This window comes from Protopterus annectens, chromosome 8.part0 (genome assembly GCF_019279795.1).
Source record: "Protopterus annectens isolate FY-2018-M chromosome 8.part0, PAN1.0, whole genome shotgun sequence".
NCBI classification, from domain to species: Eukaryota; Metazoa; Chordata; order Ceratodontiformes; family Protopteridae; genus Protopterus; species Protopterus annectens.
Window position 1 is genome coordinate 527,113,114 of NC_056741.1, and position 20,887 is coordinate 527,134,000.

General features: G+C 40.5%; 1 protein-coding gene across 1 annotated transcript in view; it reads right to left on the reverse strand.

The window, feature by feature from the left end:
- PRUNE1 (prune exopolyphosphatase 1) overlaps positions 1 to 20,887 on the reverse strand; it is a 564,173-nt gene that overhangs the window by 257,689 nt on the left and 285,597 nt on the right. The window contains exon 3 of the mRNA XM_044080032.1: positions 14,971 to 15,176. Coding sequence (XP_043935967.1) covers positions 14,971 to 15,176 — 206 coding nt within the window. The remainder of the gene's footprint in view (positions 1 to 14,970; positions 15,177 to 20,887) is intronic.

The window sequence follows — 20,887 nt, forward strand, 5'->3', positions numbered from 1 at the left end:
GTTTGGATTTCAACAGGCTGATTGTGATTCCTAGGTGATAGCATAATTGGACCAAGGGGTCACTGTCTTGAATTAGCAGATCCCTCAAGGCCGCGGTTATGAACAGTCATCTAGATATGGGAACATCTGGAACCTTGCAACCTAGGATGTGCTGCTACCACTGTCATGCAATTGGTGAACACATTGGGGGGGGGGGGGCAGTGTTGAGATCAAATGGCAGTGCTCTGAATTGAAAGTGACTGGCTCCCAGCTGAAAGTAAAGGAGCCTCCTGTACTGACTGGCTATTTAATTAGGTAGTAGGCATCCTGAAGGTCCACAGAGCACATCTAGTCATCCTTCCTCAGAAGAGGTAAAATGGACTGAACTGTGACCATATGGATGTCTATTTCATAAACTGATTTAAGCGACTGAGTTTCAGAATGAGACCAAGGTTCCCATTTTTCTTTGAAACCAAAAATAATCTTGAGTAGACTGTGGACCCTTGCTTGTTGGACATCCTTGATGACTAACTTGTCTAACAGCTTTGCAGCTTTGTAACTTCTTGTGCAGCTGCCTTCCTCTGCAGGGTAGAACCTCAGGAAGGTTTCTTTGGAACATTTTTGCAGGGCAAAGAGGGATGAAATAACCCTCTGGTTATTATTCTTAGCATCCAGGAATCAGAGGTAATGGCTGAGCAGGCATAAGGGAAAACAAATACCCCCCCCCCCCAGCTGCCAGTTGGGCAACCTTTACAGAGCACAGGAAGGGGTCACAGGTGTATGGACCTCAAAACCCTTGGTTTTGCGGACCACCTCTGCTTCTAGGGTAACAACTATTGTTATTCCCCTTCAGCCCCTGAGGGATCTGTCTCCAGGAGTGTCGTGTGCAAAACTGCAAGACTTCTGTAACCATAATCTCTTTCCACCCTTTTGGTTCTGGGAAAACATTCTTTGAGGAGTGGAAAAGCAGATGCTGACAGCAGACAAAGATTTATCTTGTTCACTCATGGAGAATGTCTCTTTAACCTTGGGCCCAAAAAGGGTGGATTCATTAAAGGTTGCATTCAAAATGGATATTTTGATGTTCTCTGCAAAATCACAGAGATGCATATAGGCATGTCAGCATAGGGCAATGCCAGCGTCTTCTGCTCTAGATGTGCCATCTGCTGTCTTGGAAAAAAGGCATATAGACACATTTGTAATGGACTACAAGTTTGCCAACTATGAACCCACCATTTTGCGAGACTCTGCTGAATCAGTACCTGGAAGGGACTTTGAGAGCTCTTTGGTCTAGTCTCTCTGAAATCTTGTCAGGTGTGCAAGACAATTCAGTGCATGTAAAGCAAACATCACTGAAGCGCAAGTCTGCAAATCTGTCCAGGGCCAGAGACTTCCTGTTCAGGGGAGGAGGTGAACAGAGATACTCTCCTCAGAGAGCTCTTTCTTAGGGAATTCTGCCATCACCACAACAACATTACTTCACACTCCTTCCTCCACTGAGGCCTATCCCAGGGCGAAATAGAAATGTCAGATTGTGGGGTATGGGCTCACCACATCCAGCTCCTTCCATGCTTGTTGGGACACCAGGTCAATCAGCTCATTTGCATGGGGGGACCACTCAGGAAATAGAAGGGCCAGCATCAAGGGCATCAAAAAACACGGATTCCTCTTGGCAATGGATATCGGTGACCTAGCTCCCTCGAATGTACTTTGCTGATAGAATTCCGGCATTTCTTCAAAGAAGTAGTCTTCCTGGGCGACCTTGCGGATCCTTCCCCTCCACTGAAATCTGTTTTGGTGAGAGACTCCTTTGGGCAGTCAACATACCCCCTTTTGCACAAGTACTTTCTGTGCTCTTCCGATCTGGGAGTTTGAATAAGGTTTAAGGTATTTACCTCTCAGACACAAAGTACAGGGTTTGATTCTCACTTTTGAATAGAAATTGGCTAGGCTTAAAATGACCTGCAAGGGCAGCTGGCCTAGTACTTACCCATGAATTATGGCTGGGTTTGGCATAATGGTTAAGGTCTTTACCTTATAAAAACAAGAGGTTTGATTCTGACCTTTGGTTGTTGGCTAGGCTTGTAACAGTCTGCAAACTAATAGCCTAGTATTTACCTATGAATGCACAAGAGTCAGAAGCCAAAAGGGAGCTCATCTCTTGAGCTCTGTCAAAGCCCACTGCAATTCACCATCTCAGAGGGATAGAATGATGTGGAGGAGGTATCGCAGACAGGATTGGTCTCAGCCAGGATGGGATACCTCTTCTCTAGACAAGGAGAGAGTCTTCTCGAATGCTTCAAACGCCAATGCTAAGGCTGGTCACCAAGGAGCTCTCTTGGGATCCAAGGATCCAGACAAGACACCCCCATAAGACATGGCCTGACAACAGGGCTGAGCTATCTACAGTCAATACTTCAAGGAGAAGGGACGGATCCAAAAGTCTTGGGAATCAAACCCAACCCCTGCATACTGAGGCTGACCTTTCAGCTCCTGCACCACCCCCAGGTTTTGATGCCTCACTCACGTGGGTAAGGAACACAGTAAGAGTCAAAGACATTTGGTCTACTGTGTCAAACAAAGGGAACCCATGGGAAGTGCTCGGTTCTAATTCAACTGGATCCAAAGGCTGAACTGGGAAAGGAGAAACCAAGTGGGGGTGGAAAGGGCCTGGTCTTGGTACCCCTGGGTTCAGGGGAAGTGGGAAGGTCCACATCTATATCAAAGTCCTCAGTAATTTCTCATCATTCTATCCACATCCATCTCAGAAATCTCCTCAATGACAATATCAACCAGAATGAGAAGGCCATAGATGCTCACCTGGAAGACCCATGAACGAATATCTCCAATGGAAGGGTTTAAGATCAGAGCCAAGGGGTGTGGCTGCCTGTGGAGAAAATCTGCGCTTCACTAGTACAGAAGGTCTGGGTGAACAGATCCATATTGGCTCGGGCCACGACAAGAAGAACAGTGTCAGATCCAAAGTTTGGACATTTTAGGAGCTGGACCCACAGCCTATGCAGGATCCAGAGTCCTCTTTCTGGGCTCCTTACCAACTTTTTTCTTTAGAATCATCTCTCTCTCTCTTCACCCATTTCCTTCTCCCTCTATCTATCCCCTTCTTACTCCTTTGGTTTCTCTTTTCTAGACTTCTCTTTGGTTCTCCCCACCATTTTCTTAGCTGAAGGAGAACCTGAGAGGGAACCAACTTGGCCCAACAATCTGAAAGGTCCCACAGCAAAAGGTATTCACAGACTTTACAATCTTCTTGTAGATGGGTGGCCCCCAAATAATAAAGACATCTGGTGTACAGATCCTGGGGTTGTATTTTGTGCCCAAAGTCAGAGCATTTTTTTAAGCAAGGTACCTTATCAGACATAGATAAATGGAGAGAAACAAAAACAATAAGTAAGGATAACTAACTGCACATTAGTACAAAGCAGTACTGTAATTACATGGAAGACAAAGTAGTACTCTAATCACACAGAAACCATAGATACAGAGTTCAATTATAAAACAGAGATTTTTTTTTTAATTAAAAAGAGCAGAGGATGGGAAAAAAAGGCAGAATTCCTAACAGCTAACTACCTCAAGCAACAGCAAGAATCCTAACCATTAGTATGACAGTTAGATGTGAAGCTACCAAAATAGGACAACTACACCAAAGACTTCACTTATCTGAAAGAAATAAATGAAAAAAAAAAAGATATTCGGACTGAGCCCTGGAGACTATGTCTGGCTAGTTCAAGCGGCAACCAAGATCTGAGGAACTGTGAGAATTATGGGTAAGGGGGGGAGCCTGAGCCTTTGATCATATCCAGTTGGATCCAATATACCCATTAGTTAAGACAAGTGAAAAGACAACACTAGATCCTTCCATTAGGTGTTCTCAACATGGCTGTCAAGATACATCTCTTGTGCTTCATTGATTGATTGACAAATACCAAAACAGGCAAAGCTCCTTCAATCACAGTCTCAACAATAATGCTAAATAATGGTATGACCTGACAACCATGTGGTTATGGTGCAAATATTTTCAGTAGAGACATTCTTGAAGCAGGAACTGGAAACTAGCTATGTCTCTTGTGGAGTGGCTTCTGGCAGCAGCATTTTCCAGCAGGTGAACAGCCACCTGATGGAAAAAGACAATGTTGTTGATAGCCTACCTTAAAAGGATTTGCTTTGTGATTACTTGCCTTTCCTTCTCTGAACAGAAAGACGTTAACAGCTGTTTCATCTTCCTCAACTCATGCCCTCACTTCAGCTAGAAAGTGAGCTGTTGGTTCACAACCAGGGAGGAAAGGGATCCACCTTCCTTGGTTTGTGCCGCCACAAAGATGGCAGGGAGCAGAATGGGCTGACAGTCATACCTCAGACAACACTTTTAGAAAGAAGCATGGACTGGTCGTAAGGGCCACCTGAGCCCATGTATTTATAAGGATACATTTTGTTCTTCCTCCCAAAATTTTGCAATGAGGCACAGTATCAAAAGGAATGTTTGAAAGCAGTACAGAACTCTTCTTTGCCAATGAAAGGAGAACATGTTCATCATCTCATCACTGCCCTGCTGCAATGCGCAGAAGATAGGAGAACATAAGTAGTAAATACATCAATATCCATGGTGTACCATGGCATTCAGTATAAAGGATGAGCTGCTTCCTTCTGTCAAGCTTACAGGGTTGGATATTTTCTACCTCCATGTGCCCATTGTGCGATTCTGAGCAAGTCGAGTCTTAACCAGATAGTGCTCCCACATCACTCTTAAAAAGGGAAACTTGTGTCCAGTGGGCTTACGTGGCTAACACAGTTAAAAAATGCACTTTCAGAAGACAATGACCTGACAAGAATCCCAAAACATCAGCTCTAGGGCAGGCCTGATAGCTAGCACCATGGCCAGAAGTATAGCTATGGTGGGGGTAAAGGGGGCAACTGCCCCAGGCACAAGGTGCTAGGGTTGGTTTGTGATTCCAAACTCTAAGAATGGCCTCTTTTTTCTTGTTACGCTCCTCACACTGGATGTGACATTAACACAGAAGTAGCACTCCTTTCAGGAGTCCAGTCAGAGACGTGAGGTTCACAAAAGCCAGAGTCAAGTTGGAATACTGAAAACAATAACAAAATTCACAGATTAATCTTTCCTGAGAAAATGTCTATTGTTGAGAGCTTTCATCTGTAATGTTACGAGACTTCATCAGAATAAAAACTATGCTGAAGCCAGTCAGCTTTATACTGCTTGGGTACTATGCTGTAGCCAGCTATATACTGCTGGGGAACATGTTATCATAGTCACATGAGTAGTAACAACTCTCATACTTTTTTAAAGTGCAATCATATGTATAAACTGTTACTATATTTTTTTATCCATTGTTAACCGGGTTAGCCTCACTTGGCTTGTGGCCTTTTTTTCAGGGGAGACCAGAGGTGGAATTTATACTAATAGGGGAAATTTGTTATGAGCATGGGGGAAGTTCCCCTACTCTTTTTGTTGTGTGGGGAATGATTTTGCTGCTGTGCTTCCTGCATCTGTTCCTAGCACAAAGGCAGCTAGAAAAAGCTGTACAGTAAAGGATGGAAAAGAGCACTGTTTTGCTGGTGATAGTAGTGTCAGTCATACAGAAAACTGTTGAAAAGCAAATGTACAGTAGAAATAGTCAGCATTTAGCTGACTTTAAACCTTATGATTTTGTAGAAGTTGTTGTAACCGAAACTGCTTCTGGAGATTTGCCTGATGAAAAATTGGTTGGTTACTGAACAAATGTGATCCTGGAGAGGAGTCTGAGATTTTGTTGTCAGACATGATGGGAAATGTGTTTCAGACTGGACAGGGAGTTTGGTGGTTAAATAAATGAATCATTAGTTGGATGGATTGAAAGTACACAGAGGATGCAATATGGAAAATCATATGCTGATGCAGTTGGAAGAATGAAAAGGTACTGTAAACTTTGTTAAAAATACAAAAAGGTTTATTGTGCATATAAGAAGGAAAGTAGAAATAACAGACAATTTGTATGCAACAATTTAGTGTTACCTTTGAGTTTTGAAGCAAAAAACATTAGAACCTTGATTAATTTGGGAAAAGACATTTTGTGCCTTAACGTTTGAGACTAAAGAATTAATGGAAAGATTTTTAATTAAGAAAAAAGGACGGTTACCCATAGAATGAGTTTATATTTCCAGGTCAAAAATGTAAAAAGTTATTTTTCATTTATGTGCTATTTAATGTCTATTATTATGAAACTTAAAGATGAAATGGGTATTTGGAATGGAGAGTGGGAAGTGGATTTTACTTTAAAGTATGAAAAAGATGTGATAAAGCATTTACCACCAAGTGTTATATACATAAACGGTAATAAAGGAACAATCAGATACACATAACAGCCAAAAACCTGTTTTTTTTTTTTTGTGGGGATTTTAGTCATCTAATGATGCGTGCGTACAGAAATAAGATGTAATCAATGTGGCAAAAAAGGCAATATGATGAATAAGTGTAAAAAGGAATGTAAAATATGTGAAAGTGAAGGGCATGTTTGGTTTGACTGCAAAGAGAATAAGCAACAAAATGTTAAGCAGGATGATGAAGAAAAAATATTATAATGTCTGAAAGTACTGAAGTAGGGGAAGAAGGGGAAAAGGCATTAATGAAAAAGAAGATGAAGCAGTAAGAGATGACTCAGGATGATGAATGTAACTGTAATGAGTGCTGAAAATGAAGAAACTGAAAATTATATATCAGATGTTTGTGAAGGGAGCATAAAGGAAGTTAGGAAAATAAATTTGATAGGTGCTAGCTTGAGGGTAAGGAAAAGAAGATTTAAAAATAAAAGTGACCAAACATTAAAAAGAAAGGTAAGAACTAGTTTTACAGGTGTGTGTCCTTTAATGAAAATAGTTAAAAATCCAATTTGGAGGATCAAGGAATATTTGTAAATAAACTGAGACAGATATTCAATTGGTGAAAGACAAATTTAAAATTACTCCCTTACATTTCAAAAGAAAAAAAAGAGTGCTTTCAGTAAATGTGATTATTAACATTGTAAGAAGGATAGGGATACTGGAACTGTGGGCTAAATGTAACATAGATATTACAGAAAATAAGATTCTTGACAAGTGAAAAAGACTACAAAGAAAAATTTGTAGGGTGGAAAAATAATATGGAATTTAGGAAGTAAATGTTCTGGAGTGGCTGTATCGTGAAGAAAAATGGTGAAAATATTAGATGAAATATTAGTAATTATGGGAAAGTTAACTGTTAAGAATGTGTGGTGGAGAGATTATGTTTATATAACTACAGCTTTATATGCATACACAAATGGCAAGGAAGGAGAAAATCTGCTCCATCAAATTTTAGATTATGTAGTGGTTAACCTGAGAATCATTATTGTAGGGGACTTTTAACTGTAATTTAAAGGGAAAATGTAAAAAGAAAGGGAAAGATGTAAAAATACAAGTGATAAAATGTGGTGAGTTAGTTGTATGGTATAGAAGCTAATGAACTTATAGATGAGGGGCAGCTGGATATGAATTTTTTTTTTTTATTTTATACTGTCTGAAGGTGTACGTGGCAGATGGAGATGCAGTAGAGATGGCTTTTTCAGATCATTTAGCAATATGGATGGAGGTGATGGAATAAAGGGAGTATATTAAAACAAGAAAGGGAATGAAAAGAATAAATGAGAAATTATGGGATGAATATGGAGAGTAGGAAGTATTGTAGCTATGGAGAGATCACAAAACCATGATAGGCTTTTATAAAAATTGGTCTGAATGTTGGATTGAATTTACAAAGAATAATAAGTGTTTCTTTCTATAACATGATGACAAAAGAAATGAACAGAAAGTGAAATATGGAAAGATGTATAAAACCTTTTTGGAGAACTTAGAGATAAATATGAGAGTATTATGATATGGGAAAATAAATATATAAAAGTAATTTAGAAAAATAAAAAAAGACATTACTGTTTAAACAGAGATATTATTTACAAAAATAAGCAAGGCATTATCTGCATATTTGAGTAAGATAGTTAAGGAGGATTTCAGTATAATGAGGGAAATGAAAAATATAAAAAGAGAGGTAAGAATAATACAGTACCAAATTATGATTATTGTAGCACAATATTTCAAAATATGTATAAGAATAAAAAGAAAGATAAAAGAATGGAAAGTAAAAAATAAATTTCAAGAAAGTAAAAGAAGAATTTGAAAAAGAAATTGCCTTTGGTGAACTGGATGAAGTACTCAGAAAAATAAATATTGTTTCAGAATCAGGTGCAGATGGTATAGGGTATGAAATGTACAAGAAATTAAAAAGATTGGCTAAGAGAGTGTTTTGCAAAAAGTCATGAACGAATGGTTCAAAAGAAGGTTTTGTTTAAGAAGAGTTATGCAGTGGAATATTAACATTTATACAGAAGAAAGATGAAAAGAAAAGAAAAACTGGAGATCTATTACATTAAATAATACAGATTATATCTTTTTATGAAAATAATACAGGGGAGAATGGAAGGATGAAGGATATTATGGATGACGGTACACATGGTATAAAAGGTAAAGGATGTCAGGATTATTATTAGTGGTTCAAGAAATTGTAGATTAAATTATAACTAAAAGGGATGATGTCAAACTTACGGTAGATGACAATAGGTAAGGTATTTGATACAGCAGGACATGGTCCTTTGTGGAAAGTTACAGGAAAGTATGGAATAGGTAATAAAAATAGAAGAATGTATGTCAGCTTATCAAAATAATAGAGTTAAGAGTGTTAGTGAGTGGATGGCTGAGTAAAGAAATATGCATGAATTGTGGTATAAGAGCAGGATGTCTATGAGTAGGATGTTGTTTGCATTAGTAATGAATGCAACAGTGAGTGAAGTGGCTTATACAATGAAAGATTCTAGATAACCGATGCAAAAGGAAGTGGTGATTCCAACAGTTGTGACATATGCAGATGATACAGTAGAGGTTGCAAAGAATAAAGCATGGATGGGGAAGTGTTAGTTTGTCTGAATGTATGTTTAAAGGCAATGGGAATGACCTTGAACACAGATAAAAGTAAGTTTTGGTGATGCTTCGAAAACTGGAGGAGTGTATTTTTCAGTGAATGAACTTTCATTGTTAGAAATAAAGTTTCACAATAAACAAAGTCATTATGAGGCAATGGAAGGGTTGATAAAAGAAATGAAAGAAATATGTCTTTACGTGGAGGACTTACAGATTGACATTTAAGAAAAAGGCGTATGTGGTGAATTCTGTTTTAATGGGAAAAACGGCATTATACATCAAATGTTATAGGATTCCAGAAAAAAATGAAAAAGAAATTGTGCAATTAGTGTCTTCTTCCATATGGGGTTAAAAATTAAACCCAATGAAAAGAGGCAAGTTGTATACCAGAGAAGATGAAGAGGGACTGAGGCTATTAGATCCAACTGATTATTCTGCTTCTTTAAATTTGTATAACACATTAAAGTGGGTAAATGAAGAGAATGGGAAGTTAATAGTGAGAAAATTCAAATATAAATATAACAATTTCGGGAAATGACAATAAGAAAAAGAATATGTAAATGAAGAAATTAAAAATTATCAAGAAAAAAATGCCAACGTGGAAAATAAAAATTGATGGTACAGAAATAGAAGGGTGTGGTATAATAATGTGATGAAACATTATTATAATATAATTCTGTGGGAAAAATTACCAGAAGAAGTGATAAAAGCCATTAAAATAAGGAAAAAAGTGGTGTACCAAGACTACAGGGTCAAGATTTTCTATGGAGACTGGTAATAAATAAGTTACCGGTAAAGGGAAATATGCCATATAAAAATAAAGTTGAAAGAGTGTATTTATTTTATGCGGAGTAAGAGACAGAGCATGTTTTCTTGAAATGTAAAAGAGTTATAAAATTCTGGAAAAAGATGTGTGAAGAAAACAAATCTGAGAATATTAATTATGTAAATAATATAAATATTAATATGATTATGTATGGATATTATAAAACAAGAAGAAAGAATATGTGAGAAGAGTAGGTAAGAAACAAAAGTTATGCACTCACAACAAAGATGCATTTGTGTTGTCTCTTTTTTCCTTCCTCAACCGATGGGTCTCAGATCCCACCACATTTCCAGCTTTGGCCACTTCAACAGACTTCAGCTCCACAGCTTGAGCTCCACCCCTACCCATAATTCTCTCCTTAGCCTGGATTACTTTTGACAGAGTTTGCCCTCTAGTCAGCCCACCATCTTGCATCTAAATAAGGTGTGACATCCGGTTAATATCTCACAGGACTGCCACCAATATGTGATGCCCCCACTTAAAACACAGGTCAGTAATTAAGGAGCCTCAGTCCTTATCACTGACTCCAGTGGGGAGCATCACAGAAAGAAACCAGAGCACAGAGTACACAAGAGTAAAATTCCACAATTTCCCTTAAGAGCACAACAGGAACATGCTCTATTTCCTGAGACTGGACTATATACCTCTGTCCACCCCAAATGTAATCCCTTATTATACACTTCAGAGCAATGTGTTCCAGTTTAAGATCTCTTGACTCACTCACACTCAAAATAAATTCAAATCTCACAGAGTCAAACACTTATGGGAAGCCTGACAGATTTCCAACTGTGTCCCCTCTCCAATACAAATGGTAAACACTGCCAACAGAGTCAGACAGCTCTACATGCCCATCAAAGGGTGATCAATTATTAAAAACTAAATATCAAAATAAATGATAGCTATGACCAGAAACAGCCAGGCATTCAAGGTGACTTGGGGAGTATCAAACAGCTACAAGCACTCTCTAATCTCTAAAGAATACACTGATTGTCCAGCCACAATGTAAAGTAATGAAAAACATTTAATAAGTAAAATGATTAAAAGAATGGAACTCAATAATTTTCAATAAACACCAGAATTTTATCACCAGAAATATAAAATTAAACTGTAGGATAGAAATCCATCATTTTAGAAAAACTCTATCTAAATAACTAAACTTTCCTATCTAACTAGTGAATACTGTCCCTGATCTAAAACAAAACTGCACGGCAAAGGCAGGCTTACTTTTTTTGGTGGGGGGGCGTCCACTGCACAGCACTGTTATTGACTGGCACTCTTAACCAACACCTCTTCAACTGATGTCAGCAGTCTCTTTTATACTCCAGGTTAACTGTCTCAAATGTCTTATTTTAAAAATAACAATCAGCTGTTTGAAAAAGTTATTTTTTCCTGTCACTCATCTGTTCAAATAATCACATAGCAACCAGGATCATTCTAATGACATCACCCTCTGTTTAGCTGAATCTCTACAAACAGTTTGTACTTTAGAATCTCCCTCACAAACGTGCAATTAGAAATGTATCAAATGCTGACAGATTCTTTAAACATTTTACATAAACAGGGAAATACTCAACATTTTAAAAACTTATTTACATTTTCACAATTAGACATGCTGGCATACAATGCAAGTTAATCTGAGAATATACACAAATCTCCTGCCAGACATGTTAACACAGACTACAGTGTTTTCATTTTCTTCACACAAGGTACACTGTTAAAAACACAATCCAAATTAAAACCATGTTCCAGACAGAATAGAAAAAAGGAAGATGGGGACTGGAGCTCATTCAGCAAGGGAGGCAGAAATCACTCCTCAAGATGGACTAGGAGTCCAAATGAAAATCTTCCAAAGCAGGAAGGGGGCTGGAGGATGGGAAGCTGAGGAAGAATGACAACAGACAACACAGATGCATCATTATGGCGAGTACACAACTTTTGTATCAGCTGTCTTTTTTGTCAATTCCTCAACCAATGGGACAGAGTCCTCATCTAGAGAAAACTCTGTGTGGTCCTCAAGGAAGGATACTCAGGAGTACAGCAGAGAGCCAAACATTGCTCTATCCCTAGATGGCATATCCAATTTGTAATGAGCAATAAAGTTATGAGCACCGGACCAAGTGGCAGCTGCACCAATGTCATCTATGGAAGCCCTGGACCAACTGTTCACATTTCCTGAAATCTTTAGTGCTACAGAGACAGAATCCAAGCTGTTTGTGAACATCCAAAAGGTGCAGCACATATTCTCCCTTGCTGTAAAACCTTAGAAAGAAACCAAGACGACTAATGGACCGGTGGATAGAGGTCTCAAATGCCACTTTAAGTAGGAAAGAAGGGTTTGTCCACAGGGAGACCCCATCCTTATGAAACAAAAAAACATATACAGCAGCTGGGAAGAGAATTATCTTGCCAATGTAACTGCAACCAGAAAAAAACATGGTTTTCCAAGACAGAAACTTTAAGTCCACATTGGCAGAGGGCTCAAAAGGGAGACTGCATCAAAGCCTGAAGAAGTGCTGTTAAAACCCGAGGAGGAGTAGGATCCTTAATGGGTGGGTGAAGTAAAAAGCTACCAATGAGAAAGGCCTTACATAACCTCAGTGATGTCAATAAAGAATGGTTTTCGCCTATGAGAAAAAATTAGAAATGGTACCAAGTTAGACTTTAACTGTAGAATAACTAGCTCCAATATTGAAAATGGAAGCAAGAAAATCAAGGATACATGGAATTGGTGCTGAAAATGGGTACAGTTATCTCTGGAGAGACCAGATAGAAAATCTTTTCCATTTGCTGTTCTAAACCTTCCTGTAGAATCCTTTTGGGAGGATGTAAGGATATGACATGCCAGGGAAGAAAACCTAGACTGTCTAGCTATCACTGGAAGTGGAGCAACCATGTGGTCAATTTGAGGATCTTAATAGCTGGATAAGGTACTCCAGATGGGTTTGACAGAAGACCTTAAGAAGGATCCAACACTCAAGGAGGGTGTACTACATGAGGCCACAGGAAGGGGAACCACACTTATCAGTGACAGAATGGGGCAATGAAGATTACACTGATCTTCTGCAGAGATGCTTTCTGAAGAAATTTGGGAATGAGAGGGGTATGGAGAAAGGCATAGAGGAGACCAAGGGACAATTGAGAATCAGACACTCTCTTGGTGACTCCCCCTCTGGAGGGATATAGGCAAAGTATGTGTTGTACTTGGAACTGTGAGGAGAAGCAAAAAGATTGCAGCAGGGTTGGCCCCATTGGTGAAAAATCCTTTCTGCCACTAACAGATTGAGAGATCACTCATAAGGGAGTGAGATGGACCTGTTCAGTTTGTCTGTTAGCACGCTGGAGTTCCCTGGAATATGCATTGCCAACAGAAAGTATCCAGAAGAGATCACCCATTGCCACATTCTCAATACTTCTTGACATAAGGGGTAGGGATCAGGCCCCCAATTTGCTGATGTAGAAGACTGCCAACACATTGTCCATCTGAACAGCAACCATCCCTGGAGGAAGAACATCTTGAAAAACTTGCAACACTAATAGGACTGCTCTCATTTCCAGGACACTGATGAGAAGGTTGACCTTGACCTGACACCAAATGCCTTGAACATCCTTCTCATGTAATGACCTCCCCACCCCAATCCTAGCTGAGAGGCGTCCGTAGTCATTGTGGCCTTTGGTAAAGGAAAAATGAAAGGGCAGTCCTGAGAAACAATTTCTGTGTGGATCCATCAGACTATGTATTCTTTGTCAACCCTTGTAATCCGAATTGGAGTCTCCTATTGACCATTGCACTGCAAGCATCCATTGTGGTATCCTCATGTGAAACCTTGTTAAAGGTACCAGAATTATGGAAAGCTGCCACAGAACTGAGAAGTTACAAGACTTACCTAGCTGGAGGGGAAGGAAGGGAGAGAATGTGTGATGCTTGGCTCAGTAAAGTATTTAATCTAGTCTGTGGCAAGCTTGCAATCTGTGCCACAGTATCCAGGTGATCACCAATGAATTCTAGGACTTGAGTGAGGGAGAGCTGAGACTTGGTGTACTTCACTGTGATGCCCAGTTGAAAACACAGCTGGATCAGGTAGTTCCTGGCTTGAATCAGTAGAAGCCTGGTTGGAGCAAAGAGGAGCCAGTATTCGAGATAAGGAACCACCTGGAATCCTAGCAGTCTCACGTAAGCTGCGACCACAGACATGCACTTAATGACCATCTTGGGGACTGTAGTGAGACCAAACAACAAGCCCTGAACTGGTAATGACCGTCTCCCAACTAAACTGCCTAGACACCATTTGGTCTTAGTAAGTTTAACGCTATTGGAAGCCTAAAAATCAATCAGTAGAAAATGCAAATAAAAATCTAAACCGTAAATAAACACACTGAATGTTGTAAAGTAGATAAAATGGGTGGGACATTTAGAAAAGTGAAGGAGCAAACTGCATAGAAAAAAATGGAACTTTTAAGAACAATACATGCAAATAATGTAAGAGTGAAACTTCAGGGAAGGCAGGACTTTATCAATTTACATGATGTCGGAGAGAATGACAACTGCTAAAAAAGAAAATACTTACAATGCATGAATAAGAAAAATCTCTGTAATGGTTTGTTTATTTTCTGTTAATGTATGTGCACCCATACCATTACTAAAAATCTATGCAACATTAATAAAAGTACTAAAACAAAAGTTACTGGGTAAAGAAGGAAAAGAGAGTAGGCAGGGAATGCAGGAAAAGAAAAAAATGCACAAGGTGTAGCTACAACACTTAGACAGGTTTGTTAGATAGCGAGTCCTCTGTTAGCATCTTTGTATTTCAGTGCAAGCACTACTTGTAGGATCTTATGCAATATCAGTGAAAGGAAGCATGTATACATGGCCAGGAAGCCATTTTCAGTCACTTAAGTCTACAGCTTAAGGAAATTACGCTGGCATGTGATAAACTTAACTAAAAAATGTCATGCATTAAAAACATTTTTTTACATTTAAAATAAATGGCAGCTTACATGTCAAAATAAAATACAACTTTTTCAGTTAAAAAACACACTCCCACATTTTAATTTGGATATGTCTGCGATCATCTTGTATTTAAATGTCAGTCAGGCTTCTGGAGGCTCCTACCTTCCCCCACCCAAAAAAAAGTACACAGACAGTTTACATTATGACTGGATCTACTTACCTTGGTAAGACATTGTGGTCAACTAGAGTAAGTGACAAGCGTCCTGCATTATGGAGAGCATGGAGGTGCAACTCATCTCTGAAAACCAAATTTTCTGCTAGGATACGGTTTTGCTTCAAGAAAAAGGTGATTTCTGTCCTCAGGGGGAATTCAGACCGATGGATGTTCAGCAAAGGGATGAATACTGTTCTTTTTTCAGATGAAGTCTTGGGTAGTATTTACAAGGAAGACAAATGAAAAAAAAAGAATGAATTTCAGAATAACTAAATGTTCACACCTTTTTTCTGTTACACAGCAGCACTCACATTTTAATTAGAGCTGAATTACAATAAACCTGCGTATCAGAATAAGTCATCAACAAAATATTACAAATTCATAAAGAAAATCTGTATTATATAACCATGGATAATTCAACAGATTATCTAAAGCAGATAACTTAGCCAGCCCATCTAGTTCCTCTGAGAAATGTAGCCCTCAGAGCTAACAGTTCACTTTAATTTCAGATCAGACTTTAAATACCTGGCATATGGTTCCTCATTTTAATAAATCTAAGTCAACATTCAAACATAAAATATAACACCTAGCATTTATAAGGGTCATAAAATAAATTGTTTTAAACTGCAAATTTGTAATGCTCCTCTCAACTTTGCTTTATTCCCTTATTCAATGAAGCAAAAACTTTTCTACATAAAGTGCACTATGAATTCTAATTCACAAATTAAAAAAAAAAAAAAAAAAAAAATATTCCAAATGGTTAACAAAACCATGCTATACACAGGAAACGATTCCACTACTGTTCTAAACAAACTAATGTGTAACAAAGAACTTTGACAGTGGATAAAATTCCAAGTTGTGGTGTGCAAAGTGCATGTCCATTCTACTTGAGTAGTAGTACTATGAAACAGCTGCGCACAATTCAGAGCCATGTCTGCAACACTGTGCACTAGTCGTAATGTATCACAGAAAGTACAGTTGTGTACACTTAGCATAAACGTAGATGTTCGAGTGTATTCACTGTTGCAGTCATCACACTTGGGTTATCTGCCTGCAGGTAGCCCTCAGTCGGCCCGAATACCAGAGTCTTAGGATTTCTGCATCGGATGCTGTCGCCTCTTCCATGACGCCAGGTTTCAAGGGTATAAAACAGGCAGCCGATGCCATTACAACAGTTTTTCTTGCCCCAAATGTCAGCAACCCCCAAATAGGAAGCTAGTATATGGTGGGGAACACCACCAGTAAAAATTAAATACCACTGCCATTAAAAATGGCCATAAAGAGGAGAGGTAGAAAAGACAGAGAAAAACCAGGGAGCTGGAGGGAGGGAAACCAGGACTGCAACAGTGAATACACTCAAACATCTACATTTATGGTAGGTGTACACAACTGTACTATGTTCTTCGTGTTTCACTGTTGCAGTCATCACACGGGTTGATTCCCAAAGCTGACGAAGGGTAGAGGCAGTCAAGAAGTGTTAGGGCTGGCTAGCAGGCCTTGTAAGACTGCTGTAGCAAATCCAGCTCTGGATTTAGAAAAAAACAGGTAAGTGGTAATGCTTAGTGAAGGTGTGTACATTACTCCAGGTTGCAGCTTCCAGAATGTCCCTGGTAGGGACTCCCCTGAGAAATGCTGTAGAGGTAGAAGTAGCCCTAGTGGAATGTGGTCTGATCCCCTGTGGGGTAGGTTTTCCATGGTGCTTGTAGCAGAAATGGATGCAGTGTGCTATCAAATTTTGCACCAGGAACCCTCACAGCACTAGGCCTTCTGGCTTCAAGAATGACATGCAGCACCTGTTTATTGAGGGTTGCTGGTGGTGTATTCAGGGGATAAGCCAGGCTGCAAGGTTTAGGGTTTGCATATATGGATGCAAAATCTGTCTCTCCTGCGGAGACAGCAGGGTAGGGGTCTGATGAAGGTGCCAGGGTGGCACTATTCTCAGACTGCGTAACAGTGGGTACCAGTGCTGGCGTGGCCAGTCTGGGCCAATAAGAATTGCCCTTGGCCTGTCCTGTTTGATCTTGTACGTTTGAGAGGAGGGGCAGAGGGGGAAAGGCACAAATTGAGAGGTTTTCCCATTGAAAGGATAGGGCATTCACCTTCCAGGTCCTGCTGTGAGGGTTCCTGGTGCAAAATTTGCTCAACTGGTGGTTTTTGGAGGAGGCAAAGAGGTCCACCTCCGGTGTCCCCCACCTCTGGATTAGAAGATTGAAGGTGTTGGGCTCCAATTTCCACTAGTGTGGGTCTAGGAGATTTCTGTTTAAGTTGTCTACCAGTGAATTTTGTTTGCCTGGCAGGAACTGAGCTTGTAGATGCACTTGGTTGCTCAAGGCTGTGTTCCACAGAGCCATGGCTAACCTGCAGAGTGGGTAAGAATGGGTTCCCCCCCCTGCTTGTTTATGTATCACATAACTGTGGTGTTGTCTGCATTTATCAGCAGCTGTCCTGGAAGGATTAGGTATCTGAAGGCTGCAGAGCATTATGTACTGCTAGCATCTCTTTTTGATTGCTGTGCAGGAGAATTTGGCCTGGGCTCCACTTGCCCTGAATGCATTTGCCTGCCATGTGAGCCCCCCATGCATAGTCTGATGCGTCTGTTGTCAGGGTTTGGGCGACGAGGGGTTGAGTGAAAGGCAGTCCCTTGTTGTGGTTGCATGCTTCTGCCCACCAAAGGAACTCTGCCCTTAGACAAGGTATGATTGGAATGACTGTTTTCAGGTCCTGAGAATGTTGCCACCAAAGACTTTTTAAGTACCACTGAAGTTTCCTCAAATGCAGTCTTGCATATGGAATTAACAAAATACATGAGGCCATGAACCCTAGGGCTTGCAGTATTTTCCTTGCAGATAGCTGGGTTTTGGTGGCCACTTGTTTGAAGTAATTGGTCAAATAGACCTGTTTTTCTGGAGTGAGAAATGCCATCTGGGAAGTTATGTTCAAGCTTGCTCCCAGGAATACAATTTTTTGACTGGGCACCAGTTGTGATTTATTTTCACTGATGGTGTACCCCAATGAAGTGAGAAGGCTTTTTACAAATGCCAGGTGCTGAAGTAGCAATTCCTGACTGTCTGACTGAATCAGGCAATCGTCCAAGTATAGGAAAATTTGGATATTTCTCTGCCTACAGTATGCAATGGCTGGAGCCAGGCACTTTGGCTTATCTACTGCGCCCAGAGTATTCACAAAGGGAAGTGCAGAGAACTGACGGTGCATAGAGCCTGCCCTGAAGCGGAGATATTTCCTGCAAGACTCCCTTATGGGGAAGTGCATATAAGCTTCTTTTAAGTCTAGGGTGACTAACCAGGCATCCTTGGCTAGCATAGGGAGAAGCTGTTGCAGGGTAAGCATTTTGAATTTTGGGACCACCAGAAAGGTGTTGAGAATTGATAGATCCAGGATTGGGTGCCAAGAGCCCGCTTTTCTGGGCACCAGGAAAGGTCTGGAGTAGAAACCATGCCCCCTTCGTTCTACTGGAACAGGTTGAATAGCTCTGATATTGAGCAGGGAAAGTACTTGCTTTTGAGCCTCTGCCCACTGGTTTGGAGGAAGGTCTGGAAACCCGCTTGGGATTGGCAGTGAATGGAAGTAGAATCTGTACCCCTGGGATACAATGTTTAGGACCCATCGGTCCTGAGTAATGGACATCCAGTTTTATGCATGAAGGGCAAGTTTTCCTCCTAGGGGCACAAGTAATTGGGCAAGGCTGGGAAGGATAATTGAAAAGTCATTGTGAACTCTTTCCATAAGGGGGCGGCTTACCACTCCCTGTTTTTGAGATGGGAGCACTCCATTGTTTAGATCTCTGCATACCCTGAGACTGTAGACCGGGTGGCCGGTTTCCACTGGGTTTGGACTGAGAAGGCCTGGAAAGGGCTGGAAAGGACCAATTTTTAGAAGGCCAATGTCTACTGAATCTAGGTGGATGCACTTGTAAGAATTCTTTAACAGTTTGCATAGATTTAGCTTTTTCTTCCATCCTTTTAAGAACCTCTTCTGCTTTGGTGCCAAACAAACAGTCCTTATTTAAATGAGCATCTAGTAATTTTGATTTGACATGATCTGGCAATGTTGTTCCTTCACCCAAGCATGCCATCTCAGTACAGATCCAGTGACTGCAGTCCTGCAAGATGCTTCTAGGGCATCAAAGCCACACTGCAAAGTATGCTTACTAACTTGGTTTGCAGAATGCATTAACTCTTGTAAATCGTTATTTTCTGCACAATCTGGGAGTAACACAATTTTTTGATTAATTAGTTACATAATATGTTGCTGGTACTTCAACATGTGAAACTGGCAATTCAATGCCCTGATAGTAAGAGTTGCAGAGGTATATACCTTCTTACCCCATCTGTCTAAAGCTCTGGAATCCCTGTCTGAAGGGTTAGGGTTTTTGGTTGTTGTAGCCTTAATCCCTTCAGGTCCCTGGGAAATGGCCTCTGGATCAGCAGTAGGATTCTTAAAGAAACATTTGTAAGAATCAGGTACTCTGTAGTACCTGTCAGGTTTTCTAAGGGCCAGGGGTAAAGTGTCTGGAGTAAGACTGGATTCTATGAAGACATCATCTACAACATCCAGGACAGGGGGTATAGCTAGAGGCCTGTGCTGAAGCAACTCTAAAAATTCTCTGAGTTTCTTTCGGGACTGAGGGTAGTCCTGGCATTCCCAGCGGAAATGCTCTCAAAGTATGCAAGGTTTCACCTAAAGAAAAATCCTCTGGAGGGGAGGCAGAGGGAAAGGATTCCTCTGCATCTGAATCCTCATAGGTTGATAAGGGCATGTCCTGATAATCAGAAGGGTCAGAGTCATCAGACTCCTGGTCTGTAGAATCAGAATGAAACTCAATTCTTTGTCTCTTAGCAAGAAGAGGCTGTCATCCCCTAATTAGGGTAATAAGATCTTCAGCCATTCTAAGCATTTGTTTTTGTGGCATGGGAGCTTGAGCATGTGCCTTGGTCGTCTGTTTTCTAGGCGTAGTGCATACTCTGGGCCTGGGAAACTCAGTAGTTTTAGCTAAAAATGAAGTTGTCGGTTTAATTCGAACACTGGTAGGTCGGAATACACCCTCAGTAGCCGGTGCCTACACAGCGGCTCCGCAACCATCCAAAGTAGAGACATCTGCAGGTTCCATAGTCGAAGAAGCATCTTGTGGCATACCGGACTCCAAATGGGTCTCAGGAGAGGCCTGCAAATCTGTAGAAGCGGGCAACAGGGGCTGCAAAGGCGCCTCACTGAGTAGCGGCGGACTGGCGACTAGCTTAACAGAAGCATCGTCGGCAGTTTTGGACCTATGTGGTCTGCCTCTGTCTTTATCTTTACTTTTTTTGGAAGATTGGTAGTTGGATGGCTTATCGAAGCCATTTCGGAATACGGAGAATGAGAGCGAAAGAATTTAGCGACAAAGATAGCTTAACGATGAATGGTTCGGGCGTTAAGGCACAAAACTGACAGCGAGGGACGTCGTGGTCTGGACCTAAACAGGTGAAGCAGTAAGAATGAAAATTTCTGTGAGGTATTTGCTTTCCACAGGCAAGACAATTGTTAACTTTTTCTGACATTGGTTAGAGCAAGAAAAAAGGATCCCCAACGGGGTACTTAGCTTTAGATGTTTTCAGGTAAAATTCAAACTCTGGTAGTGACCGACCAGCACTCTTGCAAACTGCTTCTGTTATGGGCTTTGTGGCAAGAAAGACTGATGTAATGACGTCGGCTGCCTTCCTTTATAGCACTGACGACCTGACGTCAGACAGCAAGTGACAGCAGCCGATGCAGAAAAACATCGACTCTGGTATTCGGGCCAGCCAAGGGCTACCGCAGCAGGGATAACCCTCACAGGTGATGACTGCAACAGTGAAACATGAAGAACATCTGCACACTCAGTGGTGAGAAAAGGCCATCAAAGCTGCCCTATAAGCACCACCAATGT